The sequence below is a fragment of the Megalobrama amblycephala genome, linkage group LG23 (assembly GCF_018812025.1).
Source record: "Megalobrama amblycephala isolate DHTTF-2021 linkage group LG23, ASM1881202v1, whole genome shotgun sequence".
Taxonomy (NCBI): Eukaryota; Metazoa; Chordata; class Actinopteri; order Cypriniformes; family Xenocyprididae; genus Megalobrama; species Megalobrama amblycephala.
In genome coordinates this window covers 9226424-9251873 of record NC_063066.1, presented here as the reverse complement: position 1 = coordinate 9251873, position 25450 = coordinate 9226424, and the positions used below count along the sequence as shown (strand labels likewise).

General features: G+C 37.0%; 2 protein-coding genes across 3 annotated transcripts; both read right to left on the bottom strand.

The window, feature by feature from the left end:
- Positions 1 to 1781: 1781 nt before the first annotated feature.
- tmtops3a (teleost multiple tissue opsin 3a) lies at positions 1782 to 16625 on the bottom strand. 2 transcript variants are annotated; one of them, XM_048176978.1, is made up of 4 exons: positions 16053 to 16625; positions 10691 to 11019; positions 4037 to 4270; positions 1782 to 2287 (listed from the first exon to the last, which is right to left on the bottom strand). In XM_048176978.1, the coding sequence occupies exons 1-4, from the start codon at positions 16534 to 16536 to the stop codon at positions 2186 to 2188; spliced, it is 1149 nt and encodes a 382-aa protein (XP_048032935.1). In that variant the 5' UTR covers positions 16537 to 16625; the 3' UTR covers positions 1782 to 2185. The 2 variants fall into 2 exon arrangements, with proteins under 2 accessions (XP_048032935.1, XP_048032933.1); XM_048176976.1 differs by having other exon boundaries at positions 1782 to 2295; positions 16053 to 16622.
- Positions 16626 to 21572: 4947 nt separating this feature from the next.
- vgll1 (vestigial like family member 1) lies at positions 21573 to 25416 on the bottom strand. The gene is made up of 4 exons (XM_048176905.1): positions 25233 to 25416; positions 23718 to 23918; positions 23246 to 23635; positions 21573 to 22491 (listed from the first exon to the last, which is right to left on the bottom strand). Exons 2-4 carry the CDS (start codon positions 23905 to 23907, stop codon positions 22451 to 22453), a joined length of 621 nt encoding a protein of 206 aa, XP_048032862.1. The 5' UTR covers positions 23908 to 23918; positions 25233 to 25416; the 3' UTR covers positions 21573 to 22450.
- Positions 25417 to 25450: the final 34 nt, after the last annotated feature.

Genomic DNA, 25450 nt, shown 5'->3' with positions numbered 1-25450 from the left:
CACACCATTACAGTGGGCAGCGTCACCCTCATTTCCAGAGCATAACAGCACTCTCTCCGATGCTGCAATCGACGTCTGTCCCTCAGCTGGAGCTCTGAATGAAATGCTAGGTTCCCCTATGAGAAGGACCAGCAATCCACTCCAGAAACTGCACAGCTTGCAATGCGCTAGAGAGGGAGGGGCCCTAGGGGGTTGGTTCCCCGAAGGAACCCCTCAACCTCATGTCACCCAAGCCATATCAGCAAAGTAGACCTCTTCTGGTGCACCAGAGAGGGCGCTACAATGGAGATTATGCAAGGGAACCGCGCATCTAGAGCGCCGAGCGAGCGCTGGGTTGCCGTGACAACCCGCGCTGCAGCCCGGCAGCTCGACGGCACACGACACGCAGAGGAGCGAGAGGTTTGCTCTCGCTGATCTCCACGGTCTTCCCAGAGTGTCGGGCAGACCCGCGGCTGTGCTTTTACACACAAGCGGCAGCTGGCCAACAACAGAGGGGACTCAAGCTTCCCGGAGAAAGAAGAGTCACGACCGGCATGTCAACGTGATCATGTTCTCATATGAAAACATGAAACACCCACGAACATCATTTCAACACGCGCCCAGACATGTGAAACAGTGATCGTGGCCGTCAGTGAGGACAGGAACGACCGCATCCAGAAACACAAGTAGGATGTCATCTTTAAAAAGACGCGAATCTACTTGTGTAAGCTCTTTCAGGGACTTTACTCTTTTAAAAGTGCTGAAGCACGCAGGGGAACGGCCGCCGCAACACAGACAGGGATTGTGTGCAGCCTGTCGTGTGCTCTCTCTCTCTCTTTAAAGGTACTCACTCTTACCAGCCGTAAAAACGGCTTTTCAGCGCTCAAAAGCGCACCGTACCGGCCGTGAGAACAGCCTTCCGACGCTGTCAAAACAGCTATTTGCTCAAAAACGGCAAACGAAACAAAAACAGAAAAAGAGAGGACTTCAACCCCGCTGCTGTGCTGTTCGCCTGCACTCGGAAAAAAAAGAGAAGTTCAACCAAAAAGCTTGACTCGTCTTCTAGCAGACACTCGCTTGCAGAGAACAGGAACAAACACCGTTCGGCTCCGAAGCGAAAAGCTGAAGATGCAACGCACCTGCTGCTCATTATATACCCGCGCTGCGAGGCGAGCAGCTGATGCATATGATTGCATGCCAATGTGCATTGGCTCGTTTTAGTTACACTCAAAGTAGATTGGCCTCTCTAGCGAGATTCCTATTCGTCGGTCTGTCCGACGTACGTCGAACCTGACCGACTGAATGGGAACTGACATGATTCATGATAACATGATATTTTTAGTGATATTTGTAAATTGTCTTTTCTAAATGTTTCGTTAGCATTTTGCTAATGTACTGTTAAATGTGGTTAAAGTTACCATCGTTTCTTACTGTATTCACGGAGACAAGAGAGCCGTCGCTATTTTCATTTTTAAACACTTGCAGTCTGTATAATGCATAAACACAACTTCATTCTTTATAAATCTCTCCAACAGTGTAGCATTAGCCGTTAGCCACGGAGCATAGCCTCAAACTCATTCAGAGTCAATGTAAACATCAAAATAAACACTGTACTTACGCGATTAGACATGCTGCATGACGAACACTTTGTAAAGATCCATTTTGAGGGTTATATTAGCTGTTTGAACTTTTTTTATGTTGTTTAAGGCAAGCGCGAGCTCTGGGGGCGTGGAGCGCCAGATTTAAAGGGCCACACACCCTGAATCGGCTCATTTCTAATTATGCCCCAAAATAGGCAGAAAATAAAAAAATGTATTAAAAAAAATCTATGGGGTATTTTGAGCTGAAACTTCACAGACACATTCAGGGGACACCTTAGACTTATATTACATCTTTTAAAAAAAAAGTTCTAGGGCACCTTTAACTTCAAGCATAGAGTACTTTCAATGCATGGAGCTCATTAAAAAACAAGCACACAAAGAAATAAATGTGAATCTGGTTTGGTTCTACTCAGGGATTCTGATGTACTGGTCCCATGAAACCATCATCACACTGTCAGCTTTCCATCCTGGCACATTATGAACGCTGACCTGTACAGAGCATGAGAAGTCCTTGAGAGTGTCAGGGTGTGTAGTGAACCACCAAGGACAGAGTATGCTGCTCTTTATTCTGGGGGCCCTTGATGTTACGATGCAATGAGGGCCCATCACAGGGCCTGAGAGCATGAGGATCTTCTTTGCTGCTGTGCTGAGGGTTCTGACCGTGAATAGATGGTTCTTCTTGACATTTCAGAAATGCTAAGAAACACCTGTAGAACTGAGAGAGAAATGAATGAGATAGTATAGATCAGGGGTGGTGAACTCCGGTCCTGGAGAGCCTTAGTCCTGCAGAGTTTAGCTCCAACCCTGATAACAACTCACCTGCCTGTAGCTTTCTAGCAACTCCTCAGACCCTGATTAGCTTGTTCAGGTGTGTTCGACTAGGGTTGGAGGTGAACTCTGGAGGACTGTGGCTCTCTAGGACTGACGTTTGCAATCCCTGGTACAGGCCTATCTTCATTTCATTTCACTACTATGCACATTTTAGGGGTAGATAATGTACAAAGTTGTCATTTTCAGTTTACTGCCCTAGTGACAAGCTGAAAGTATACTTCCCTCGCTGTGTTCTGCTCTGGCTTATGGACAGTAGATGGAGTGGAGCATGGAAAATGAAGTAGCTTTAAAGGTACTTTTTTTTTTTTTTTAATTCTAACACTGCACAGATACACTAAAATATAAAAATATATGTAATTATATACCTAAATATTAGATCTGACAGTTCAATTGTTCAATTATTAAAGGATTAGTTCACTTCTGAATGAAAATGTCCTGATAATTTACTTACCCCCATGTCATCCAAGATGTTCATGTCTTTCTTTCTTCAGTCGAAAAGAAATTAAGGTTTTTGAGGAAAACATTCCAGGATTTTTCTCCATATGTGGACTTCAGTGGGGTACAACAGGTTGAAGGTCCAAATTGCAGTTTCAGTGCAGCTTCAAAGGGCTCTACACGATCCCAGCCGAGGAATAAGTATCTTGTCTAGCAAAATGATTTTCTAAAAAAATAAAATCAAAATATATACTTTTTAAGCACAAATGCTCGTCTTGCACTGCTCTACGATCCGCCACGCATGACGTAATTATGTTACAAAGGTGGAAGGCAGAAGTACAGATTTAGTGTCTACAAAGCGAACATGCAAGTCAAACACCCTTTACAAAAAAAAAAAAAAAAATGGAAATCAACGAAATTGGACAACTTTGAAGTTGGAAGAGAAAATGAGAGTTTTTCGCCTCACCATGGTACTTCTGCCTACGTCATGCGTGACCTTTCTGGTGGATCACAGAGCTTGTGCAAGACGAGCATTTGTGGTTAAAACTATATACATTTATATTTTTTTTTTTAGAAAATTACCAATCGTTTCACTAGATAAGACCCTTATTCCTCGTCTGGGATCGCGTAGAGCACTTTGAAGCTGCACTGAAACTGCAATTTGTACCTTCAACCCATTGAACCCTGTTGAAGTCCACTATACAGTATGGAGAAAAATCCTGGAATGTTTCCTCAAAAACCCTAAATTTTTTTTCGACTGAAGAAAGAAAGACATGAACATCTTTGATGACATGAGGGTGAGTAAATTATCAGGAAATGTTAATTTAATTTAATTATGTGATGCATTGTAATGCATTATAAATTATGTGATGCCGAAAAGATTTTGGCCAATTATTTTCAAAAATATGCATCTCCAACATCAGCCCCTATTATTCAATCAAAAATGTCTACACTTGAAATAGATGGTCATTATGGTATTTGTCAGGATATAGTGAGTTTTTACAACTGAAAATAGGTAAATATTTGTATTTTAGATTAAAAAAAATCAATGCAGTTGGTGTTATTGTAGTTTTATATTCAATTATTAAATTCCATAATCAATGCTTTTAATTTTTATTGTCAAATCAAAGCACTCAGAAGTTTTAACACCCCTACTAAAAATTCAGAATGCGATCCCTCTGTGGACTCACCTGGTTGTTGAAAAGCACATAGATTACCGGGTTGACCACAGTGCTGCTCTTGGCCAGGACTGATGGCACCACACTGGTTACGGGAGTGATCAGTCCCCTCCTGCCAAATGCGGCCAGCAGGGCTACCACCCCATAGGGCATCCAGCACAGCAGATAGCAGGATACCATGGTGACAACCATTAGAAGAATGTGGTTCTCTCTCCTCTGTGCGGTCAGCAGGTTGATTTTAGTTACCTGAGCCAAAAAAGAAACACTTAAAATTACAGAAGTTGCGATAGTCTTTTCTTCCCCACTGTGACATATATCCGATTGAAACGGCTTCTCCAACAAGTGAAAATGTAAGGCAGGACTTGATTTTGTCCAACAGGAATTGATTCGATTGTTGTTGTTTGCTATTGCTGTGATGTCATGTGAGTTACAAGTTGCCCCGCCCTCGAGCCACTAAACACGTCATCAGAGAAGATATGTCGCTGCAAGAGGGAAGGTTATTTAGATTAAAGGTGCTAAAGGGGATGTTTTGTTTTATACATTTTTGCAATATTACTTGAAACTGTCTTTCCTAACTGATAAAAGACTATTTATTAGGTGCACTGAAAGTAATAATATTAATATACATCATCTGTGCACGAGGTAGGGCCTTAAAAACATCAGCCAATCGTTTACGCGATCATCGGGTAAACGATTGGCCCTCTGGCTTGTCAATCACTGCCATGACGTTCCTTGTGAGAGACATGAGCGGCTGCACGCTCCAGTAACTTTCCACACTCCACAGGCGCCGCATGCAATGTTTTTGTCAGGAGACAGGAGTAACAACTGCAGATTATGAGTTACCTGCGATGAGTCTGACATAATGAATCCATTAACACGACACAGCGAATGCCGGTGGTAAACACTCGTGTTCCAATACTCGTGCACGAGTTTTGGGAGGCGTTCCTTCGAAATTCTTACACATGCGCTCATTTCAAAAACTCAGTAACAGTCTTTGGATTCTCAGTCGACGAAAAAATCCTCTCTATCACCTTTAAAGATTACACGGGCACACAAATTTTAAAATATGATGTGCACGGATAAATCATTTATAATAAATACTGCAATATTCCATTAACAAATAAAAAAAAACATCTAAAAGTTACATTTTGATGCAGATGTAGGCATTTTTAACCATCTAAATCAAACTAAAAGCTTCTATCTTGCTGCAGAGAACATGGGCTATCCTATAGAACACAGCATGATGTGGACATGCTTAGTATGAATTAGTTTGCCATGTGTGCAAGCTGTTCGCGAATCAGAAAAAAAGTGGCAGATGGCTCCTTCATGCGTCAAATCTGAGTGTCGTGACTTCTGTCCTCTGGAGTTTGTTAACCTATCCTATCTCCTTCCCATCATGAAGTAATATCTCTGTGTAAAGATCTCCTGCTGGTCGGGGAACAGGAATAGGAACTTCCACTCAGCAGTGGTGGCAAATGAGAGCTGATCAGTGGAGCTGAGCTCCCTGAACCCACTCACGTCGTCATTCACACCCTTTACATGCTCCATTTGTCCTAAACGAGATGATTGTGATTGTATTGGCAGCTCCAGCTTGGCTAAGTGTTTTCTCACTTGTGTAATCCCATTGCCTTTGGAAGTGTCCTTTAGCAATATGACATTGACAAACATAGCCTATTAATTTGAAGCAGCAGAAACAAATCTTATATTTCACTATACAGTAAAATTCTTTTTCTTTTTCTATAATTTAATAACCCTTGTGTCTAGTATCTTTTATTCCGCAAACGATTTCATACACACTAAAGTGTCATCCATTCATAAACATTCATAAAGCCAAAAATGCCTCTTAATTGTATCTGAATGCATTTTCATAAGACTTTCCATTGGATAGTGTAAAGGAAATCAATTTTATACCGCATGTCTGGAGTGACTCTATTTTAGGAATGCAATTACTGTCTCAGACATGTCATCATCTGATCTTCACTGTGCTCTCTTCTTGTCATCCCCTTTTTGAATCCCATCAGAATTCAATGTTTGTATTTCTAAGCCCGAAGGCTGTAGTGACTGGCCCACTCATTCGTGTAATGGATATAGATCTCTCTATTTGTCAGATAGGCTACACAAGGTGGTGCCTGCTACTGAATTCTGGAGGAAATAAGATTATTACATAACGGCTCGTCACCAATAGTAACAGGCTCAGCGTTCTAAAAATACCTACGATGGTGATTCATTCATAGAATCGCGACTAGATGCTCTCTGCCTTACCCGCTGGAAACGCTCATTACATATTCCTTCACATAGAGATTTATTAAATCCGCCTCAGGCACGGATGAGTCATAAACACTGCTTCTCCCTGAACACGGCCTAACCTGATGCCCCAAAGCGCTTTGTTCTTATTCTCTAGCTGGACAAAATGATATCAAATGGATAAATAAAGAATCGAGAGAGCAGTATCTGTCATCTATAGCTCGTCGATGTTGAAATGTTAACTGGACACTGACTAAGTGACTATGATACATCACTGCGGCTTCCCAGCTAACAGAATTTTATTATAAGAACGTTCTCCAGTGTTGGTCCTGGGAACGTAAAAATGTTGTTTTCTTGACGTTAGAGGAACGTTTTTTATAAGGTATGATGTTCCTCAAATGTTCTTTCAACTTAATTTTAATTTAAAATTCAACATTCTAGGAACATTGATTTGTAACATTCCAAGAACATAAAAATGTCCAGTTTCCTTAATGTTAGTAGAATGTTATTTAAAGGTTAGTATGATGTTCCTGAAACATTCTTTCAATCATTCAAACACCTGCTGTGATCAAGCTCTGAAAGAAAGAGAAATAAGAAAACAAACTACAACTTTCTTCAGCCACAGCCTTAGATGAAATCAACTGAAGATAAAATATATTAAATCTCTCAAGATCTGATTAAACAACTCCAAAAAACAGCATTACCAGCTTCACTTTTTATTAACCTGGGTAGCGTTTCCCAAAAGCATTGTATGCCTAAGTTGATCACAGCTCCATTGGTGGCACTGAAGCTACGATCAACTTAAGATAACAATGCTTTTGGGAAACGCTGCCCAGACTGACTTTATTTCATATGTCATATATGTCTACAGCAGTTCTTATTGAGAATTAACAGAAGTTTAACGCTCATGTTTGTTTCATTTGAAGTCACCATAATGGTGATTGGTGTATCCATTAGTTGGGCTCTTAACTCATATAATATGTTTGCTGCTGTGGTAGTGTGTTTGTCAAACACATTTGAGTAGCAAAAAAAGCTGAAGATCAGATGATGATTTTAAGCTATTGATGGTTTTATAATCATTGTGAAATAGCCTAAATCACTGATGTCATTTGAATATAATAATTGTGTTGTGCCATTAATACATTTTAGTAACAATCCCTGTTTTATGAGATCACGCTGTATTGCAATTCAATTCACATTTATTTGTATAGCGCTTTTCATGATACATATCATTTCAAAGCAGCTTTACAGAGAATGCATGTCAACATTACAATTTAAAGAATGCAGTTAGCAAATAATGTAATAATTTAGGCAATTAATTTACAATCACTGTTAGCAGTTTAACTGAACGTAGAAGCAATGAGCTCCTGAAAAATTAATTACATTAACAATAATTAGGATATAAAAATTGCTTTATTGCAGAAAGCAGTTAGAAGATTGAAAATAAAAGCCACAGCAAAAAATAAAGGCAAATAGGATTAAAGAAAATAATAAGACAATTCAGCTGCATAATTTATTCATGCTGTGATGCAAGCTGGGAGAACTTGTTCCCAACATGTATTGCGGCATTACGCTTTTGATTGTCACCATTGTTGAGATTCATGTGCTGATTCTTGATGTCTTTGTGTGTCATCTTAGAACTTTTTTTTTGTTGTTATTTTTGTCTTGTTTCCAATGCTTTTACTAGATAAGTAAAATGGCATAAGTTATTTTTTTCTTGTTTTTTTGGGGGGAAAAAACCCAAAATGAAGTGAGTTTTAGCTTAAAACAAGCAAAATTATCTGCCAATTGGGTAAGAAAAATAATCTTAATTTCTTTCGTCGGTCCCAAACATTATTTTTCTTACGCCATTGTTAGATACTTTTGCTTGTTTTGAGATCAGGGATGTTCAGTCTCGGAGCAGTTAAATAATTGTAATGGCACCACACAATAGAGGATTTTTTGGACAATTTTTTTTTCCGATAAGCCTTGAATCACCACCACCATAATGGTGACTGAAATTAAGTCAATCCGTTTAGTCAAAAGTAAAGCTGCTAATGCTGTTTGTGGGGTTGTTTAATCCTCCTCTGCTGAGATCTTGAAAGATTTAATTCATGTGATAAGATTTGGTACTGCATATTTATAAATTTATTGAACATATAAATCAGTGGTCTTAAACTCAGTTCCTGGTAGGCCACAACCCTGCAGAGGTTAGCTCCAACTCACACCTTCTTGGAGGTTTCTAGTAATCCTGAAAACCTTGATTAGCTGGATAAGATGTGTTTGATTAAGGATGGAACAAAACTGATTTCATTTGAATATTATATATGTTTTAGTTAACAATAGCACAAACACACCTGTATGTATGAAACCTTTCATCAAAAAGTCAATCATAACTTTTCACGTCTTTTCCTAAACACCATATGTTTGTAAGTACTTCACCCTAACCACAGGCTCTACTCTTCAGCACAATGGTAACCCCAAAAACTCAGACATAGCAGAAACCATTTTAAATTCCAAAATAATAGAACATTAAACACTAATAGATCTCCCCTATATTTTTTATTGAGCAAAACACATGAAATAACACTTAATTTCAAAATTGACCCTTCCTTTAACAGTCAGAAGCAAAGCATGCTGGGAAATAGAAATCTGCTGTAACCGTGAATGTGTTACATGTGTTAAATGTGTTAAATATATTCACATTTATGTGGGGAGAGCCCCGCAGCAGTCAACCTGAAGCTTTCACCTGCACACCCACTGAAGCTAAGCAGGGTTGAGCCTGGTCTATTTCTGGATGGGGGATCTCCTTGTAGACTGGGTAGCTTTAGGAAGAGGTGTTAGAGAGGCCAGTGGGTCTGATGCCCCAGTAAAGTCGCAATAAGCTGTACTGTATAAAGGGTTAACATAAACCCCAGAATATAAGGGATGTAACCCTGGAGTAAAATAGTCCATACAGCACATCACGTACCGCCCAACGCCCCAGTACAGTTGCCATAAACTGTACTGAATAAAGGGTGTAACCCTGGGGTAAAAATAATCCCTACATTACATCACATACCATGCAGTTAGTTAGTTAGTTTCACATAACAAATGATATAGTACTTTTTTTTAGTTCTTACAACTTAAATGGAAGCACTCTTTTTTCATGACTTTTTAAAATGTTTTTGAAAGAAGTCTCATATGGCACACTGAGCATTATGACTGGTCAGATCGCCTGTCAATCCAACTCCCAGCAAAGGGTGAATTGTTCATCTAAGGTTGTGGCTGAAGTCAGTTGTAGCTCTTGTGTTTCTGTTTGCCTCTTTTTTTCTGTTCTCTTCTTTCCTTCAGTGATTCTGCTTGTTAACAGGCTTGTTAATGCTAAAATGATTCTATAAATAATATATAAAGTATTTTGTGGCTCAGATAAGGTCCAGTTCTGGTTTATTTCTTTGCTCTAGGTTGACATGTGGCATTGCTATGGCCCACTTCTGGCAAACAGAAGCGATCCATCTTTCCACGCCACATGTGGCCCAGATCATCATACCACGCACTGCAGATGTAGGTCGGATCTGGCACAAAGTTGCTATCTGGGAACTGCTTTTTTTCATGTGGCATTGCTATTAACTCGGCGAGAAGAGAATGTAGTGCATGCTAATTGTCAGCTACTGTTGTAATACAAAAGCACTGAAACCTTTCATTGTTTGTATCACTCCGCTCATTCCAGACAGACTGTCAGTTTGTACATTAGTGATAGGGATTTTACAGTGATCTTTCTGCAGGTTACATCGATTCGCTCCAGTAGGTGACGGCAAGTGACGAGCCATTGAATCATTCATTCAATCAATCTGTTTCAAATCATTGATCTATTCAAGAAAGAAACGAGTGACTTGCAGAATTTGGAACTGCATACTACTCTTTGGCTGCATCCGAATATGCTAAATTGCAGTGAGATTTTGAAGTCCACATCTGATGGATACTTTACTATCCCATGAGGCCACGGGAAAGGATTTGTGAATGGCAGTGAACTGATGTAACTGACGGCGGAAGGTCACATCACAAGAACAACATGACCAATGTTGTAGCTACATCTGGATTACATTCATACTATATAGAACATACTTTTTTAACAGTCACAAACTGCCTATTCAGAGAGTATACGATTTCAGACTGTTTTTCAAAAATAAATGTACTTTTTTTTTTTTACTTTTCCTTAAAAAGAAGAATTTGACATTATTACAATTTTTGTTCTGCTTTCTAAAGACTGTCCAAAAATCATGACCTCAATCATCACAATTATTTTATTGTAGTGACAGCCACAGTTTTATGTTTCTTTTCTGTACTCTAATGGTGAGTGTTAAAAATATACAGTAGGTTTAATAGATAACATATATAACAACATAAGGCCTATTCAGAGGAGAAAGAGTCAAACTGAGTGTCCTCAAAGCCTCTCTCACTCACCCCTTTGATAATGAACAGGATTTTGCCATAGCAGAAGATCATGAGCATCAGGGGTAAAAGCAGACAGAAGATGAACAGGCACATCACGTATGACATGCTGTTGGTTGAGCGCAGGTGCCACTGCACCGAGCATGTAGTCCCGGGTCCTTCGGGTCCATAGCTACTCCAGCCCAGGAATGGTGGGAGAGTCCATACCAGTGAATAGAGCCAGGATCCTGCCACACAGAGCCAGGCCCTACGGAAGTCAGACACGTCTGCCTTGGTGGGGCGCAGTAGGGCGGCATAACGCTCGTATGACAGTATGGACAGAGACATCAGAGACACAATTCCTGTTTGGGATAAAGAAAACTGATATGGAAAAGAAATAGTGGTCACAAAACAACTAACTTTTTATTGGAATATACTGTATGTGAATACTGTAGTCACATGGACTATTTTAACGATGTCTTTACTACCTTTCTGGGCCTTGAAATTTGTTACGACTGCTGAGTACAGGGAGGCCAGAAAGTGATTAAAAATATCTTAATTTGTCTTCCAAAGATGAACGAATGTCTTACGGATTTGGAATTCAGCACTTAATACTTGTTGAGGCATATGACGAAGGAGATAGAGAACAGTTTTTAGTTTTTATTATAATCCACCAACTAAAACACAGGAGATCGCTAGAGAATAATGTAACACAACTATTAATAGCATAGAGAAGACCGGACAATAACACAGGAAACCGAGGGCTTAAATACACTGGGGATGATTGACTGAAACAGAACAGATGTGTAAGACTAATTAACAAATGAGGAAACCTAACTAGCAAACCAGGCAGGCAGAATGGGAACAGAACACCGAGGAAACAAAATCAAAACAGATTATACTTGACAAATGCTGAGTGCAAGTAAATTTAGTGAACATTAAAGGTCCCCTAGAAACAGTTTTTACAAGATGTAATATAAGTCTAAGGTGTCCCCTGAATGTGTCTGTGAAGTTTCAGCTCAAAATACCCCATAGATTTTTTTTTGATTAATTTTTTTAACTGCCTATTTTGGGGCATCATTAACTATGCACCAATTCAGGCTGCGGCCCCTTTAAATCGCGCACTCCCTCCCCCTGAGCTCTCGACTATAATACAGTGCATTTAAGTTCACACAGCTAATATAACCCTCAAATGGATCTTTACAAGTTGTTCGTCATGCATGCATTGAATCATGTGAGTATAGTATTTATTTGGATGTTTACATTTGATTCTGAATGAGTTTGATAGTGCTCCGTGGCTAAAGCTAACATTACACACTGTTGGAGAGATTTATAAAGAATGAAGTTGTGTTTATGAATTATACAGACTGCAAGTGTTTAAAAATGAAGATAGCGATGGCTGTCTTGTCTCTGTAAATACAGTAAGAAACGATGGTAACTTTAACCACATTTAACAGTGCATTAGCAACATGCTAACGAAACATTTAGAAAGACAATTCGCAAATATCACAAAAAATATCATGATATCATGGATCATGTCAGTTATTATTGCTTCATCTGCCATTTTTCGCTATTGTTCTTGCTTGCTTACCTAGTCTGATGATTCAGCTGTGCACAGATCCAGACGTTAATACTGGCTGCCCTTGTCTAATGCCTTGAACATGAGCTGGCATATGCAAATATTGGGGTCATACATATTAATGATCCCGACTGTTACGTAACAGTCAGTGTTATGTTGAGATTCGCCAGTTTTTCGGAGGTCTTTTAAACTAATTAGATTTACATAAGAAGGAGGAAGCAATGGAGTTTGAAACTCAATGTATGTCTTTTCCATGTACTGAACTTTTGTTATTCAACTATGCCAAGGTAAATTCAATTTTTGATTCTAGGGCACCTTTAAACTGGTACTTTTGAGTATTTAAAAGTTTGCATGCATGTGAACAACAAACGCTGATACCCTTGATTGTGTAAGTACAGATACTGGTTCTTTCCTCAAAGGAATTGCTTATTTTAGATTCCTCAACTGATTCCTTATTTATAATTACTACTAAAACAGAAAGTAAAATACATAAAAACTGCACTGTACAAAAACAAAATCACTGCTGAAACTAACTATAACTACAATGAAATGTAGAATAATGTAATAAAATGTGGCATCCACAGACTGAGAGTGCTCATTAAGGCACTGATCGTGTTTTCCAGACAGAGTCAAGAAGCAAGAGAGCACAGACTAAGTCAAAGGTTTAATGGCATTTTACCTTTCGTATCAACTCCCTTGTATCATCCTGTAAACAGTGAAGGTTGTTAAATACCAAGATTATGGAGCTAGAACAACCTGTTGACAACCTATATTCATTATTTTAATTGTCCAGTTGTCAGAAATATTTAGGTAACTACAGAGAAAAACTGAGCCTTAATGATTATGGTAATGTCAACAAAGGAACATGCTCATTAAAAATGAATGTGAAAATGATGTGAATGATGTATTATATGTACACATTCTCCTTCAGTGGGTTTGCAAGTACACATTTTCTGCACAAAGGTGCTCTGCATTCTTCCTTGCAGTTCCTCTACTCATCACAGAAAGGGAGACAGAACACTCCCACTACAGTAATTAATGACCTTAAATGAGCACTCCATTCAAATGTCAGATCACTGGGGGATTCTGGCTTGTTCCTATTTTGAGCATATGTGGAACATTTCTGACAGACTGAACACAGCAACATATTTAATGTGAACTTGACATAATCGTGAATTATTGTTTCTTTGTGATTTTTGTCGTCATACAACAAAGATTCATTTTGATTCATTTGATTTAGGCTACAGATTGACCTATGCACATAAAATCATATGCTGTAAATTTAATTCAAATGACCCCGCTTTTTGCATATTTCACACAATTCTATATGCTATGAATAGTCATATGCAATGTAGCTATTTTTAATTTAGATTATTGTTGGTTAACTACGTAACTGCAACATGCTGGAAGTTTTATTTCAGTTTGCTGGTAACAATTTAACATTAACATTTTAAGTTTATGTAGGTTTTGGGACAATTTTGTAACAAACATTAAATCAAATGCTTGAATAAAATAGATATATAAGTCAATAATATACTTCAAAAGCTTCAGGAAAAAAAAGTCCTTTCCACATAATTTATTACCTACATTTTTAATCAGCTGGACAGCTTAATAAAAATATATGGTGTCTTAATTTTCTACAATTTTCCTATAATTTTTCTCTGACCTATAGCCAATTTTCCCTAAAGCCGCGCACACACTTAACGATTGTAAGGCCGATTATGAATGTAAATTGATACTTATGACTGATCGCGCTCAAACGCGTCCAGTCAGACCCAGTTGCGTTCAGTCTGCGATTACAGACGGTGTTCAAATTCCATGTGTAAGTATATAAATCTGCCTCAGTCGCAAGAAACAATCGCTGTATGTTGAGCACAGTCATAGAATGTTTTAGCTAGTCGTTAAATGTGTGCCCGGCTTAACCTGTCATGCTCAAAATGCCTCTTAAAATATTAAGATAATCTTAATAGCTCTTGAATACACTACTGATATGAATTTATTAAATATCCCAGCTAACAGAATCTCCAAATATTCAGTGTTAGTTCTGGGAACTTAAAAAATGTCCAGTTTTCTTGACATTAGAGGAACGTTTTTTTATAAGGTATGATGTTCCTCAAATGTTCTTTCAACTTAATTTTAATTTAAAATTCAACATTCTAGGAACGTTGTTTTGTAACATTCCGAGAACATAAAAATGTCCAGTTTCCTTAATGTTAGTAGAATGTTATTTAAAAGTTAGTATGATGTTCCTGAAACATTCTTTCAATCATTCAAACACCTGCTGTGATCAAGCACTGAAAGAAAGAGAAATAAGAACACAAACTACAACTTTCTTCAGCCACAGCCTTAGATGAAATCAACTGATGATAAAATACATTAAATCTCTCAAGATCTGATTAAACAACTCCAAAAAACAGCATTACCAACTTTACTTATTACTAACCAGGGGTGTGTTTCCCAAAGCGAACTATGGTCGCAAGTTCCGTTGTTACCAAGTTCAATGAGACTTACGACCACAGTTGACTAATGATGCTTTCGGGAAACACACTCCTGACTGACTTTATTTCTGTCAGGCATCTACAGAAGTTCTTATTGAGAAATATAAGGTTTAAACATTGATGTCTTATAGAAAATGTTTTGTTTAAGGTCATTATCATGGAGAACAACATTTGCTTTAGTTAAACACATGAACTACTTCTTTTTCAGTAATCTGCATTTTCAGTGATCTGCAACAGATCAAAAAGTTTGTTTTAATAACAGACAAAAAAAAAACTGCATTGAAGTGGTTTAAATAACTGTTTTTCTGTAAACCTGGCAACCTCAACAATGGTGACAATCAAAAAAAGAATTCGGCTGCATAATTTATTCATGCCACAATGCATGCTGGGAACCATGAATGTGTTTTGTACACTGGCATGAAGCATGTCACCATTGTTGTGTTTCATATGCCGAACGCTGTGAGTGTATAAATGACACAAATTGTGTTTTAAACAAAAAGTTAATAATGACAGTGCACAGGTATCAAAATTCAACATCTGAAACACAACAATGGTGCTATAAATTATTTCTTTTCACATTGAGTTTTATACTCAACATTTCAATGCATCAAATTACAGTTACTGAAAAAAACAGTGGTTTAAACCACTTTATTGTAGTTATTTGTCTGTTACTAAAACAGACATGTTGATCTGCTTTGTCAATGCAGAAATGTTTTCTGGAAACACCTACAATTGTTTAAGAAGCATCTCAACAAAAGTCAAGGATCAAGAGCTCAACTAAAGCAAACACTGATCAATATGATGGTGACCTCAAACGAAGCATTTTCAGTAAGACATCAACATCTAAACCTGTTAATTCTCAATAAGAACTGCTGTAGATGACTGACAGAAATAAAGTCAGTCTGGTTAGTAATAAGTGAAGCTAGTAATGCTGTTTGTGGAGTTGTTTAATCAGATCTTGAGAGATCTAATGTATTTTATCTTCAGTTGATTTCATCTAAGGCTGTGGCTGAAGAAAGTTGTAGTTTGTGTTCTTATTTTTCTTTCTTTCAGTGTTTGTTCACAGAAAACTGGACATTTTCACGTCCCCAGAACCAACACTGAATATTTAGAGAACGTTCTTATAACACAATTCTGTTAGCTGGATATACTGTCCGTGACTATCGTGTTATAAACGGCAGAAATGAAGAAAGAACGCGCAACAACACACTAGAAAGAAAGTTCGGCTGAGTGTTGAGGTATCCACTGCACCACCGAAACCTCTGGGAACTTGTTACACAAATAAGTTTACAGTTGAATGAACTTTTGTAAAACTTACCAAAAAGCGAATTGGCGAAACCGTACCATTTGCAGCCATGATGTCCCAACAGCCATTTCCCATAGAGACTGGAAGCGAAACTGAAGGGAGTTCCAAATAAACAAACCAGTATGTCACTCACGCTGATGTTCAGCAGAATGAGGTTTATAGGTGTCCACAGTGAGCGAAACCTCGCAAAGATGAGCAGGACGAAGAGGTTGTTCAGGCATCCAAACACCAGAATGATTCCAAGGCAGACGGCTGTCACCGTGTGGCCAGTCCGACTCAGGCCAGGTGGGATGTCGTGGGGCTCTAGGGGGTCTCCTGAACTGACATTTGCACTTTGATTGAGCGCAGGAATGTCTTTATTGCTAATGTTCAAACTCCAGATGTAGACGACCATAGCAGCCTCAATGCACGGGTAAATGGTGTTGACACTATGACTTTCCTTACGGATGGATTCACTCTTCTCATCTCTCCTCCTCACTGACGCGCAGCCCACCATTAACACCCTACCTCTGCTGCTGCTGCTTCTGCTGTTGACCTCCGTGTCCAAGAGGCGCTGTATGATCACAGGGTGACCAGGGCGCAAATTAGGGGGGGGGGGGGGGGGGATGGGGGGTGAAAGTCGGCTACCTACATATTACTTTTTATACATTTATATATCGTTTCATTATTGATAAATTCTATAACTGTGTATTTTCAGCGCTCTTAAATTAGATCATAATGAAAAGAAGTCAAGTTTGCCTGAGGAGGGAACCATAGCAACTACGCAACAACCTGCTTCCATACAGCCAGAACATATAACAGGAAACCTTCCTAAATTAAACTAATGTTTTATAAAGGTTCTGTTAAGCGTTCTTTAAATAACAGTTATAGAACTTCTACAACGTTATTAATATTTGATATGCATTCTCATGATGTCGTTTTTAGAACATCCTTATGACATTAATTGTACTTTATGAATGTTAACGTTTACCTTATTGAATTATTACTACAAATAAACGTTCGAAGAATTGAATTATATTCAGCGTTGGGCAAGTTACTCTAAAATAGTAAAAAAAAAAAAAAAAAAAAAGCTACTAATTACACCTTCAACAGTGTAGCTAATTAGATTACTGTACTAAATGCTCTTTTTAAAAGTATTGAATTTATTACTTTATAAATCCCATATCAGCCTCCTCCATATGAACAATAAAAGGACAGACACAAAACTGCACTTTTAATTCTTTCAAATTAACAATATACAGTTACATTAATGATTCCTGAATGACCAAAATATAAAAAATGGAGAAGGTTACATTAAAACATACATTTTAGCATTACATTTTGATGGGGCAGAATGACTGGATAATAATAGATGTCTTTACTGTGTTGCATGTGCAGGTGGAGATTGTGGTTTTGTGGACAGTGAATGTGGAGAGCACACACTTCCTGGGATGGTCCAGACAAGGAGAATTGTAATCCTTGTTGTAAACCAGACAATCACTGAATGTGAAGGGTGTGCTCTTATAGTGCTCTTGATGGTTTGGACAATAGCTGCAATCTCCACTGTGCCAATGGGATGTCTAATCAGCATTGTCATTCTTCACAGTTATTGGTGAAGGCTTTTATATTTCGCATCCCTTTCAAACCTTTTTCATATGATTCCTCACAAGTAATTAAAGGGTGAACAAACAAACTGGTGACAGCCACAAATTCAAAGTAACTGTTTAATAGTTGGTTTTATAATTGTAAGGGTTATGTTTTTGTTCATGTTCCCGTGTTTCCTTTCAATTTAGTTCCCATCTCCTTTAGTTACTAATTCCTCCCTGTTTGTTACCTATAGGTTGCTAATTAATCCCACCTGTGTCTAGTTTAGTTCTCTATGTATAAGTACTCCCTGTTCTTTTCTGTTAGTTGTCGGTTATCACTATTAGTGGTTTGTGTGTATATTATCCTGAGATTCTCTAGAGTATTGCTGTTTGTGGATTAAAGAATATTTATATTGAGTCAATCGTGTTGGATTGCTTCCATACAAATGTAATACGTAAAACATCAGTACCTTATCAAATGATGCTCTTAATAGTTAAGAGAAGATTGAGTCTCTACTGTCAGAGCATATTGTTTTAGAAATAACACATTATCATGGAAATTGGCTAAGCAACTCTGACAGCAGAGGTGAGATAATAATAATATCATAATGCCAGAAATTAAATATGTCATATTTAAAGGTGACGCCTCTGTAGGTCAGCACACTAATTGAGTTGTGCTCTGTGGATTCTGTGAAGTGTCTCTGCAGACTAAGCCGAATGGTGGCTTGACTGGAAAGAGTGGCAATAACAAAGGCAAACCGAAATGCCAGAGGAGTCACAAAATACTTCCAATTTGCCTTGTGCAGCACAATATCATGAAGCACAATAACAATTCTTTAAAACAATGTCCTAAACAAGTGAGACCTTTTCTCGTTAAACCGAGAGCATGTGTATCAAACCCAATGACGTTTTGAGCTAAGCAGCAGAGTCAGACAAAATATGACAACTGCCTTACATTTTTTCACCAAACACTGTACATTAACCTGCTGATTAAAACAGCGACTCCACAAATGAATAAACAATTGGGCACAAAATACTGATTTCATTTTAAAGTATTCTATAATTGTACCTGTATTATCTTAAAGCTTCTGTTAAGACAAATAGTCTATTGCAATGTACAATACAATCAGCCAAGCAACAAAATGAACACTGCATCAACATTAAAGTAATATTTATACCGGGTTACACTTTATTTCCACTTTAGACATTTGCAACTATAGGCCTACATGTCAACTAACTCTCATTCGAGTATTAGTAGACTGTTGGGTTGGGGTTAGTAGAATAACATCCATATGTAAGCCTACTTGCAAAGTTAAGTGTTGGGGGACCATCAAAATAAAATGCAGACAGTCTACATAATCTATCTATCTACTGGTAGTTGACATGTAGTTGCAAAGTTACTTATAGTGAGTAGAATGTCTTATGTCATTAATTACTCACCCTCATGTCATTCCACACCCATAAGACCTTCATCTTCAGAACACAAATTAAAATATTTTTGATAAAAGTGAGCTCAGTGAGGCCTGCATCGCCAGCAATACACTCCCTTTTTCAATGCCCAGAAAGGTATAAAAACATAGCCTATTTAAAACAGTTCATGTGACTACAGGGGTTCAACCTTAATATTATAAAGCGATGAGAATACTTTTTGTGCACCAAAAATAACAAAATAATGACTTTATTGCACAATATCGAGTGATGGGCGATTTCAAAACACTGCTTCATGAAGCTTCGAAGCTTTACGAATCATTTGTTTCGAATCAGTGGTTCAGAAGCGCCAAAATCACATGATTTCAGTAAAAAAGGCTTCGTTACTTCATAAGTGTTTTGAAACTTCAATAGTTCACGTGACTTTGGCAGTTTGATACACGCTCCGAACCACTGATTCAAAACAAATGATTCGTAAAGCTTCATGAAGCAGTGTTTTGAAATCGCCCATCACTAGATATTGTTGAATAAAGTCGTTATTTTGTTATTTTTGGCGCACAAAAAGTATTCTCATCGCTTTATAATATTAAGGTTGAACCACTGTAGTCACATGAACTGTTTTAAATATGTTTTAGTAGCTTTCTGGGCATTGAAAGTGTACTTATCTTGTTGTCAATGCAGGCCTCACTGAACCATCGGATTTTATGAAAAATATCTTAATTTGTGTTCCAAACCTTACGGGTGTGGAACGACATGGCAGATGATTTTTTTATGAATGAGAGCAGCTGTATCCTAAATCATGTATACTGTCAGAGTAGGTATTACATTTGATGAAGAACTTTAAAAAGTACGGCTAAAGTAGGCCTATTTATGTGTGTAGCGTGAATACGATAGAGGGTATGCAAGTGACGTCACCGTCGACCGTTACAACTGCGGTCACGTCCACTGAGAGGCAAAAGACTGAGCGGCAGCATTGGCATTCAGCGTGAATGTCGCGAAAAACACACAAAACACATTCAAAACGGGAAAGCGCTTTGTGATTGACTGTACAAATTTCTTTGACACAAAACCTGAGGTAGGCCTATATATTTTTAAAAATGCAGAAAGCAACAGAAAAAAAGCAAATGGATCACTGCAATTCACAGAAACAGCTGGACTCCAGGCAGAGAAACATGGATTTGCAGTTATCGTTTTGTGTCAAAATGTTGGATTTTGAGGTAAAATCATACCCATATATTGTATTGTTATATATTATGTTGACAACTCATCAATTAAATATTTTCGATCTTATATTCTGCATAATTGGGTGTTTTTAAATAAACAACACTGACAAAAAAATATTATAAAACTATATATACGTTTTAGGGCTGGACAATATGACGATATAACATTGATATAAGTGATTACACGGATTTAAACCTACCTATATTGTAGTTATATAAAATATTCACAGGCAGATTTGCTTTATGTATTTCCCCACCGTCGAAATCAGGCACATATAAATGTCAGGAAACACGACTTCTGGCTGCATGTCAATATGCATGGATTAGGTTTATTTGACAAATTGTAAGGAACACATTCGATTCCAACCTTTAGTGTAATTCGTTAGTTTTAGTCGCTTTTTTCGCAGCTTCCCCTATTAAATCCAGTCACGCAGCAGGTTCTTTTGCCACTCAGTCCAGCTGAGGGAGCGCGTTTTCGGCGGGAAAGTGACGTCGACGCATACCCTCTATACAGAAATATGGCCCAGAAATGGAGTCAGTTATGGTGCTTCCCTGCCATTCACGACTCCTCCTGTGGCGTCGTGTGATATTAGCAAGCGGTGTCCATTGAAATTCACCTACCGTTTTATAAATACTTGAAATTCTCCCATATTTCACATAGGCTATTGCTTTTACCGTAATTATATAGTAGCGAAGTATTAAGATCATGTGAGTCCGCCGTGTGAAACGAGAAACAGGTAGGCTGTGCAATTTAGTGACCCAGATGTTCATTCTGATTGCCATGGATATGACAAATCAGAATCGAGTAATATCGTATAAATATAAAGCATAAAACAGTCACTCTAAAATTGTCCAGTAAATGTATTTAGCCCTTTACTCCCTAGCAATGAAATGTGAAGTGGTCATTGTGTGAATGTTTCTAGCCAGAGGTGAGTCTGAGCTTAGCCTTGGCTTTGGTCCATTTTATTTGGAAAAGGGACATGTGTGCCACCGGATGGGTAACTGCTAAATATAGTGCAAGGACATCAATAATCCTCAAGCAGGGGTGTGGAGATGGCTGTTTCTCCATCTGCGTCCATGAGTTGGATTCATGGTGGGGGAGTTGAGTTTGATAGCTACATCATAGTGAGATTAAAATCCAACACATGCAGACTTCACGTTATGCTATTAATGTATGCAGTGCAATGTTGTTTTCATCCACTAGGGTGCAGTGTCGGGGTTTTCATTAGTATGCCTTCATTTAAAAGAGAACAATGTCATAAACCAAGTCTTAAATGCTGTTATTTACAAATAAAATGTATTTCAGTAGCATTGAATAAATGTTGTAATGTGCCATTTATTTAATTTAAAGCCAATAAAATACAAAACCAAAGTGGTTTGTGACTTAAAAATCTTTCAAAGGTCTGTTCTGACAACATCGCAGGTAGCATAAAAACAATGATAGATGCTAATAATAAAATGTGACTAAATGTATAATTGTGCATCTGTTAGGATAGCGAAATAAATAACGCTTTTACATTTTTGAAAGGGAGAAAAAGAAACTTTTTTTGCTGTTGACAAAGGCTTTGCATCCAATCAAGCTACAGTATTATTATCTGCAACTTAAAAACAGCCAAATTAGACAAATGTCACCATAGACAATTTGTGTAACATGCTCTCATCCTTGAAAACCATGAATGAAACAGGAATAAATATAGTTTCTGCAAACTACAAACTGAAACATATGCATTTCACTAAATTACTATATACTCAAGCCCATATAAAACCTCTTTATACTTTTAGTTTTTGTACATTGATATATTTGTGTGTCATGATTGTAATCATAATTCACATCAAAGTTATTTATACCCAGAGCAGCCTTTCTGACAAATTAAATGCAACCAAAACAACAGATATTTGCTATAAAATCTATGAAAATAAGACATAAAATTCAGTTGCAACAAATGAACTCAGTAAAAAAAAAAATCTGTAAAAACACAGATTACTTGTTTTGTGTGCGTGTGATCGTCTTTAACCATATAGCTCAAGGCCAATCTCTTGCTGTGGTACACGAAGAGCTTGTTTCTGAACAGGTTGGATGTGCAGAAGCCTCCAGGTGAAGCATTGCAAGGTCCATTAGTCACTTGTTCAGTTAAACGAAAGAGCGATGAAAGACTTCTTTGTTCTTGCTTTTTAATCTCAAACGACTTTTTAGTTAATACCAATAAAGATCTTTTTTCTCAATAACCTGTACACCTAAAAGGCAATCACAAGTGAGTTCATTAAAATACTGAGAATCAATAATGTATATTAAAATGACTAAAATGTAAAAATTACTTAATGTATACAATGTCATTGAAATGCTTGAGGTCAGACTGTTTTTGTTGTTTTGAAAGAAATGAATACATTTATTCAGCATTAAATTGGTCAAAAATGACAGTAAAATGACTGAAGACTGGAGTAATGGCTGCTGAAAATTCAGCTTTGCCATCACAGGAATAAATTACATTTTAAAAAAACATTAAGATAGAAAAGTTATTCTAAATGGTAACAGTTTACAATAAGGTTTCATTAGTTAACTACCTTTAGTTAACATGAACTAAGAATTAACAACACTTCTACAGCATTTATTAATCTTAGTTCATGTTAATTTTAACATTTACTAATAATTTATTAAAATGAAAAATTGTATCTGGTAACATTAGTTGAACAAACAATGAACAACTGTATTTTTATTAACCAACATTAACAACGATTAATAATAAATACTGTAGCAAATGTATTGTTCATTGTTAGTTCGTGTTAGTTAATAAATTAATTACTGCTAACAAATGAACCTTATTGTAAAGTGTTACCTTTTAAATTGCAAAAACATTTGCCAATATTTTTACTGTCTTTTGATCAAATAGTGTGAAAAACTTCTTTCAAAAACATTTAAAAAAAAAACTTTTGAACAGTATGATTATTTGGGTGTGATTAAAATAGAATGGTAGAAAATAAGGGCATTTACCAGAGTTTAGATTGATGTCACTAGTCATCTGGTTGCAAAATCCAGGATACTTTGTCCATCCAGACATGAGTTCTTGTTTGGAGGAGGGTACCATCACTGTGCTCATGTCAGGGTGATCATTGTGGAGCAAGTTTAACAGAGAATTAGAGTACTGTTGTTCGGCTACCATCAAACCATCAGAGGAAACAGCCGAGGGGTACATCATGGGGGGCAGGGCGAAACTCATACCCTGCCGAGAATCCCCTGACCACAGAACAGCACTGTTTGCTGGTGACACATGATGGTTTGATTGAGACTCGCTGCTTGTTCCTAGCCGGAGATGTTCTGGAGGAAACATGGGCTGATACTTGGTTTGTGACTGTTCTTCCCATTGACTTGAATCAAATCCATCTAAAAAAAGGAATTCAATGTTTAAATTCATTCCACAAGTCAAATATTCCATGTAAAAGGGAATTTGAGAGGACTTGTTTACTTGTTTGAGCAGATCTGTGGTTTCTTTTGATTTTGGAGCACTCTCCCTTAGGTTTAGTTGCTTTACTTAGAGCACGGGAGAAATGTTCATCCACCATGCTGTTGATGTCTCCTTGGAAGTAAGTGAGAAGGACACTACCGGACTCCTCTTTAATCTTAGCCACTGGGCTTCCTAGATCCTCCTCCATCATTGATAGATATACTGCAGAAACGGTGTGCAATGCAACATTTATCAATATATCCTGTTGTGGTGACAGATTATTGCTAATAATGCCATGCCTTCTCATTCTAATGTGAAACTGCAATAAGATCCCATCACTTTATAAAGTTCTTTGCATGGTTTTGATGAATGAAAGGATATAGGGATGGGATATGTCAAAGCCTGACTGTATCTGAATGTTCTTGCAAATTGTATTTTAGCTGAATTCATCATTTACTCAAGTTTAGGTGTTATAAGGTGACAATGAGATAAATGATGATAGGTCTTTTATACATGCGATTGAATATTTGTTTGTTTTTTTATTTAATTTTTAAATCATCTTGATGAGTACTGTTCTGCTAAAGAACAAAATGTAAGCATTAATGCTTTAAAAAAGCATCAGAGCCACAAATTCAATGATTTTATTGAGAACTAAAGTAGAAAAGTTAAAGTAGGTTGTATTCAATGCATATGTCATTAATATAACTATATATCAGATATTTTATATTTTGTTTATTAAATGTTGTCGTTTAAAATTTATTGCTTAAGAATCACATAAAAATGTGAAATTATAAAATTTAGTTTGACCTTATGAGTCTACATTTTATATATATATATATATATATATATATATATATATATATATATATATATATATATATACACACACACACACTACCGTTCAAAAGTTTGGGGTCAGTAAGAATTTTTTATTTTTTTGAGAAGAAATAAAGAAAATAATACTTATATTCAGCAAGGATCCATTAAATTGATCAAAAGTGACAGTAAAGACATTTATAATGTTACAAAAGATTAGATTTTAAATAAACACTGTTCTTTTGAACTTTCTATTCATCAAAGAAAAAACAAATGTACACAAATATTTAGTACAATTGTACACAATGTTTCTTGAGCAGCAAATCAGCATATTAGATTGATTTCTGAAGGATCATGTGACACTGAAGACTGGATTAACGATTAAATTAAATTCAGCTTTGCCAACACAAGAATAAATTACATTTCAATATATTTTTTAAAATAGAAAACAGTCATTTTAAATTGTAATACTATTTCACAATATTAATGTTTTTACTGTATTTTTAATTAAATAAATGAAGCCTTAGTGAGCAGACGAAACTTCTTACCGATTCCAAGCTTTTGAGCGATAGTATATATATATTTATATATATATGCATATGTGTATGTATATATAGTAACACTTTACAATAATTTTTGTAAATTAACGTTACGCTTATGTTACTGTTATTTTAAAATGATGAAATACTACAGTCATGGAAATAGCCAGCTTTTACTCACCATGCAGTAGTTGTGAAATATCAAGTGTTTAATCAGACGTTGAAGCCCAGTCAATTACAATGAAGTAAAGGTGATATCCGTAATTGCATGAGATTTAAACATGCTGCAGCTCAATCAGTTAGATCGTTTCTCCATGAGAAAAAAGTTAGACTAAAAGAAACTACTTCAGTTTTTGCCCTTAAATGTGAGGCGTCAATCTGTGAACTTTAACCACTATG

Coding starts and splice junctions, on each gene's coding strand:
- tmtops3a (XM_048176976.1), bottom strand. CDS start 16,536: ATGGTGGGCTGCGCGTCAGTGAGGAGGAGAGATGAGAAGAGTGAATCC. Junction 11,020..16,052: donor TTTCGCCAATTCGCTTTTTG/GTAAGTTTTACA, acceptor TATCCCAAACAG/GAATTGTGTCTCTGATGTCT. Junction 2,296..4,036: donor ATGTGCTTTTCAACAACCAG/GTGAGTCCACAG, acceptor TTTCTCTCTCAG/TTCTACAGGTGTTTCTTAGC.
- vgll1 (XM_048176905.1), bottom strand. CDS start 23,907: ATGATGGAGGAGGATCTAGGAAGCCCAGTGGCTAAGATTAAAGAGGAG. Junction 23,636..23,717: donor CCACAGATCTGCTCAAACAA/GTAAACAAGTCC, acceptor TCCTTTTTTTAG/ATGGATTTGATTCAAGTCAA. Junction 22,492..23,245: donor TGACATCAATCTAAACTCTG/GTAAATGCCCTT, acceptor ATTGCCTTTTAG/GTGTACAGGTTATTGAGAAA.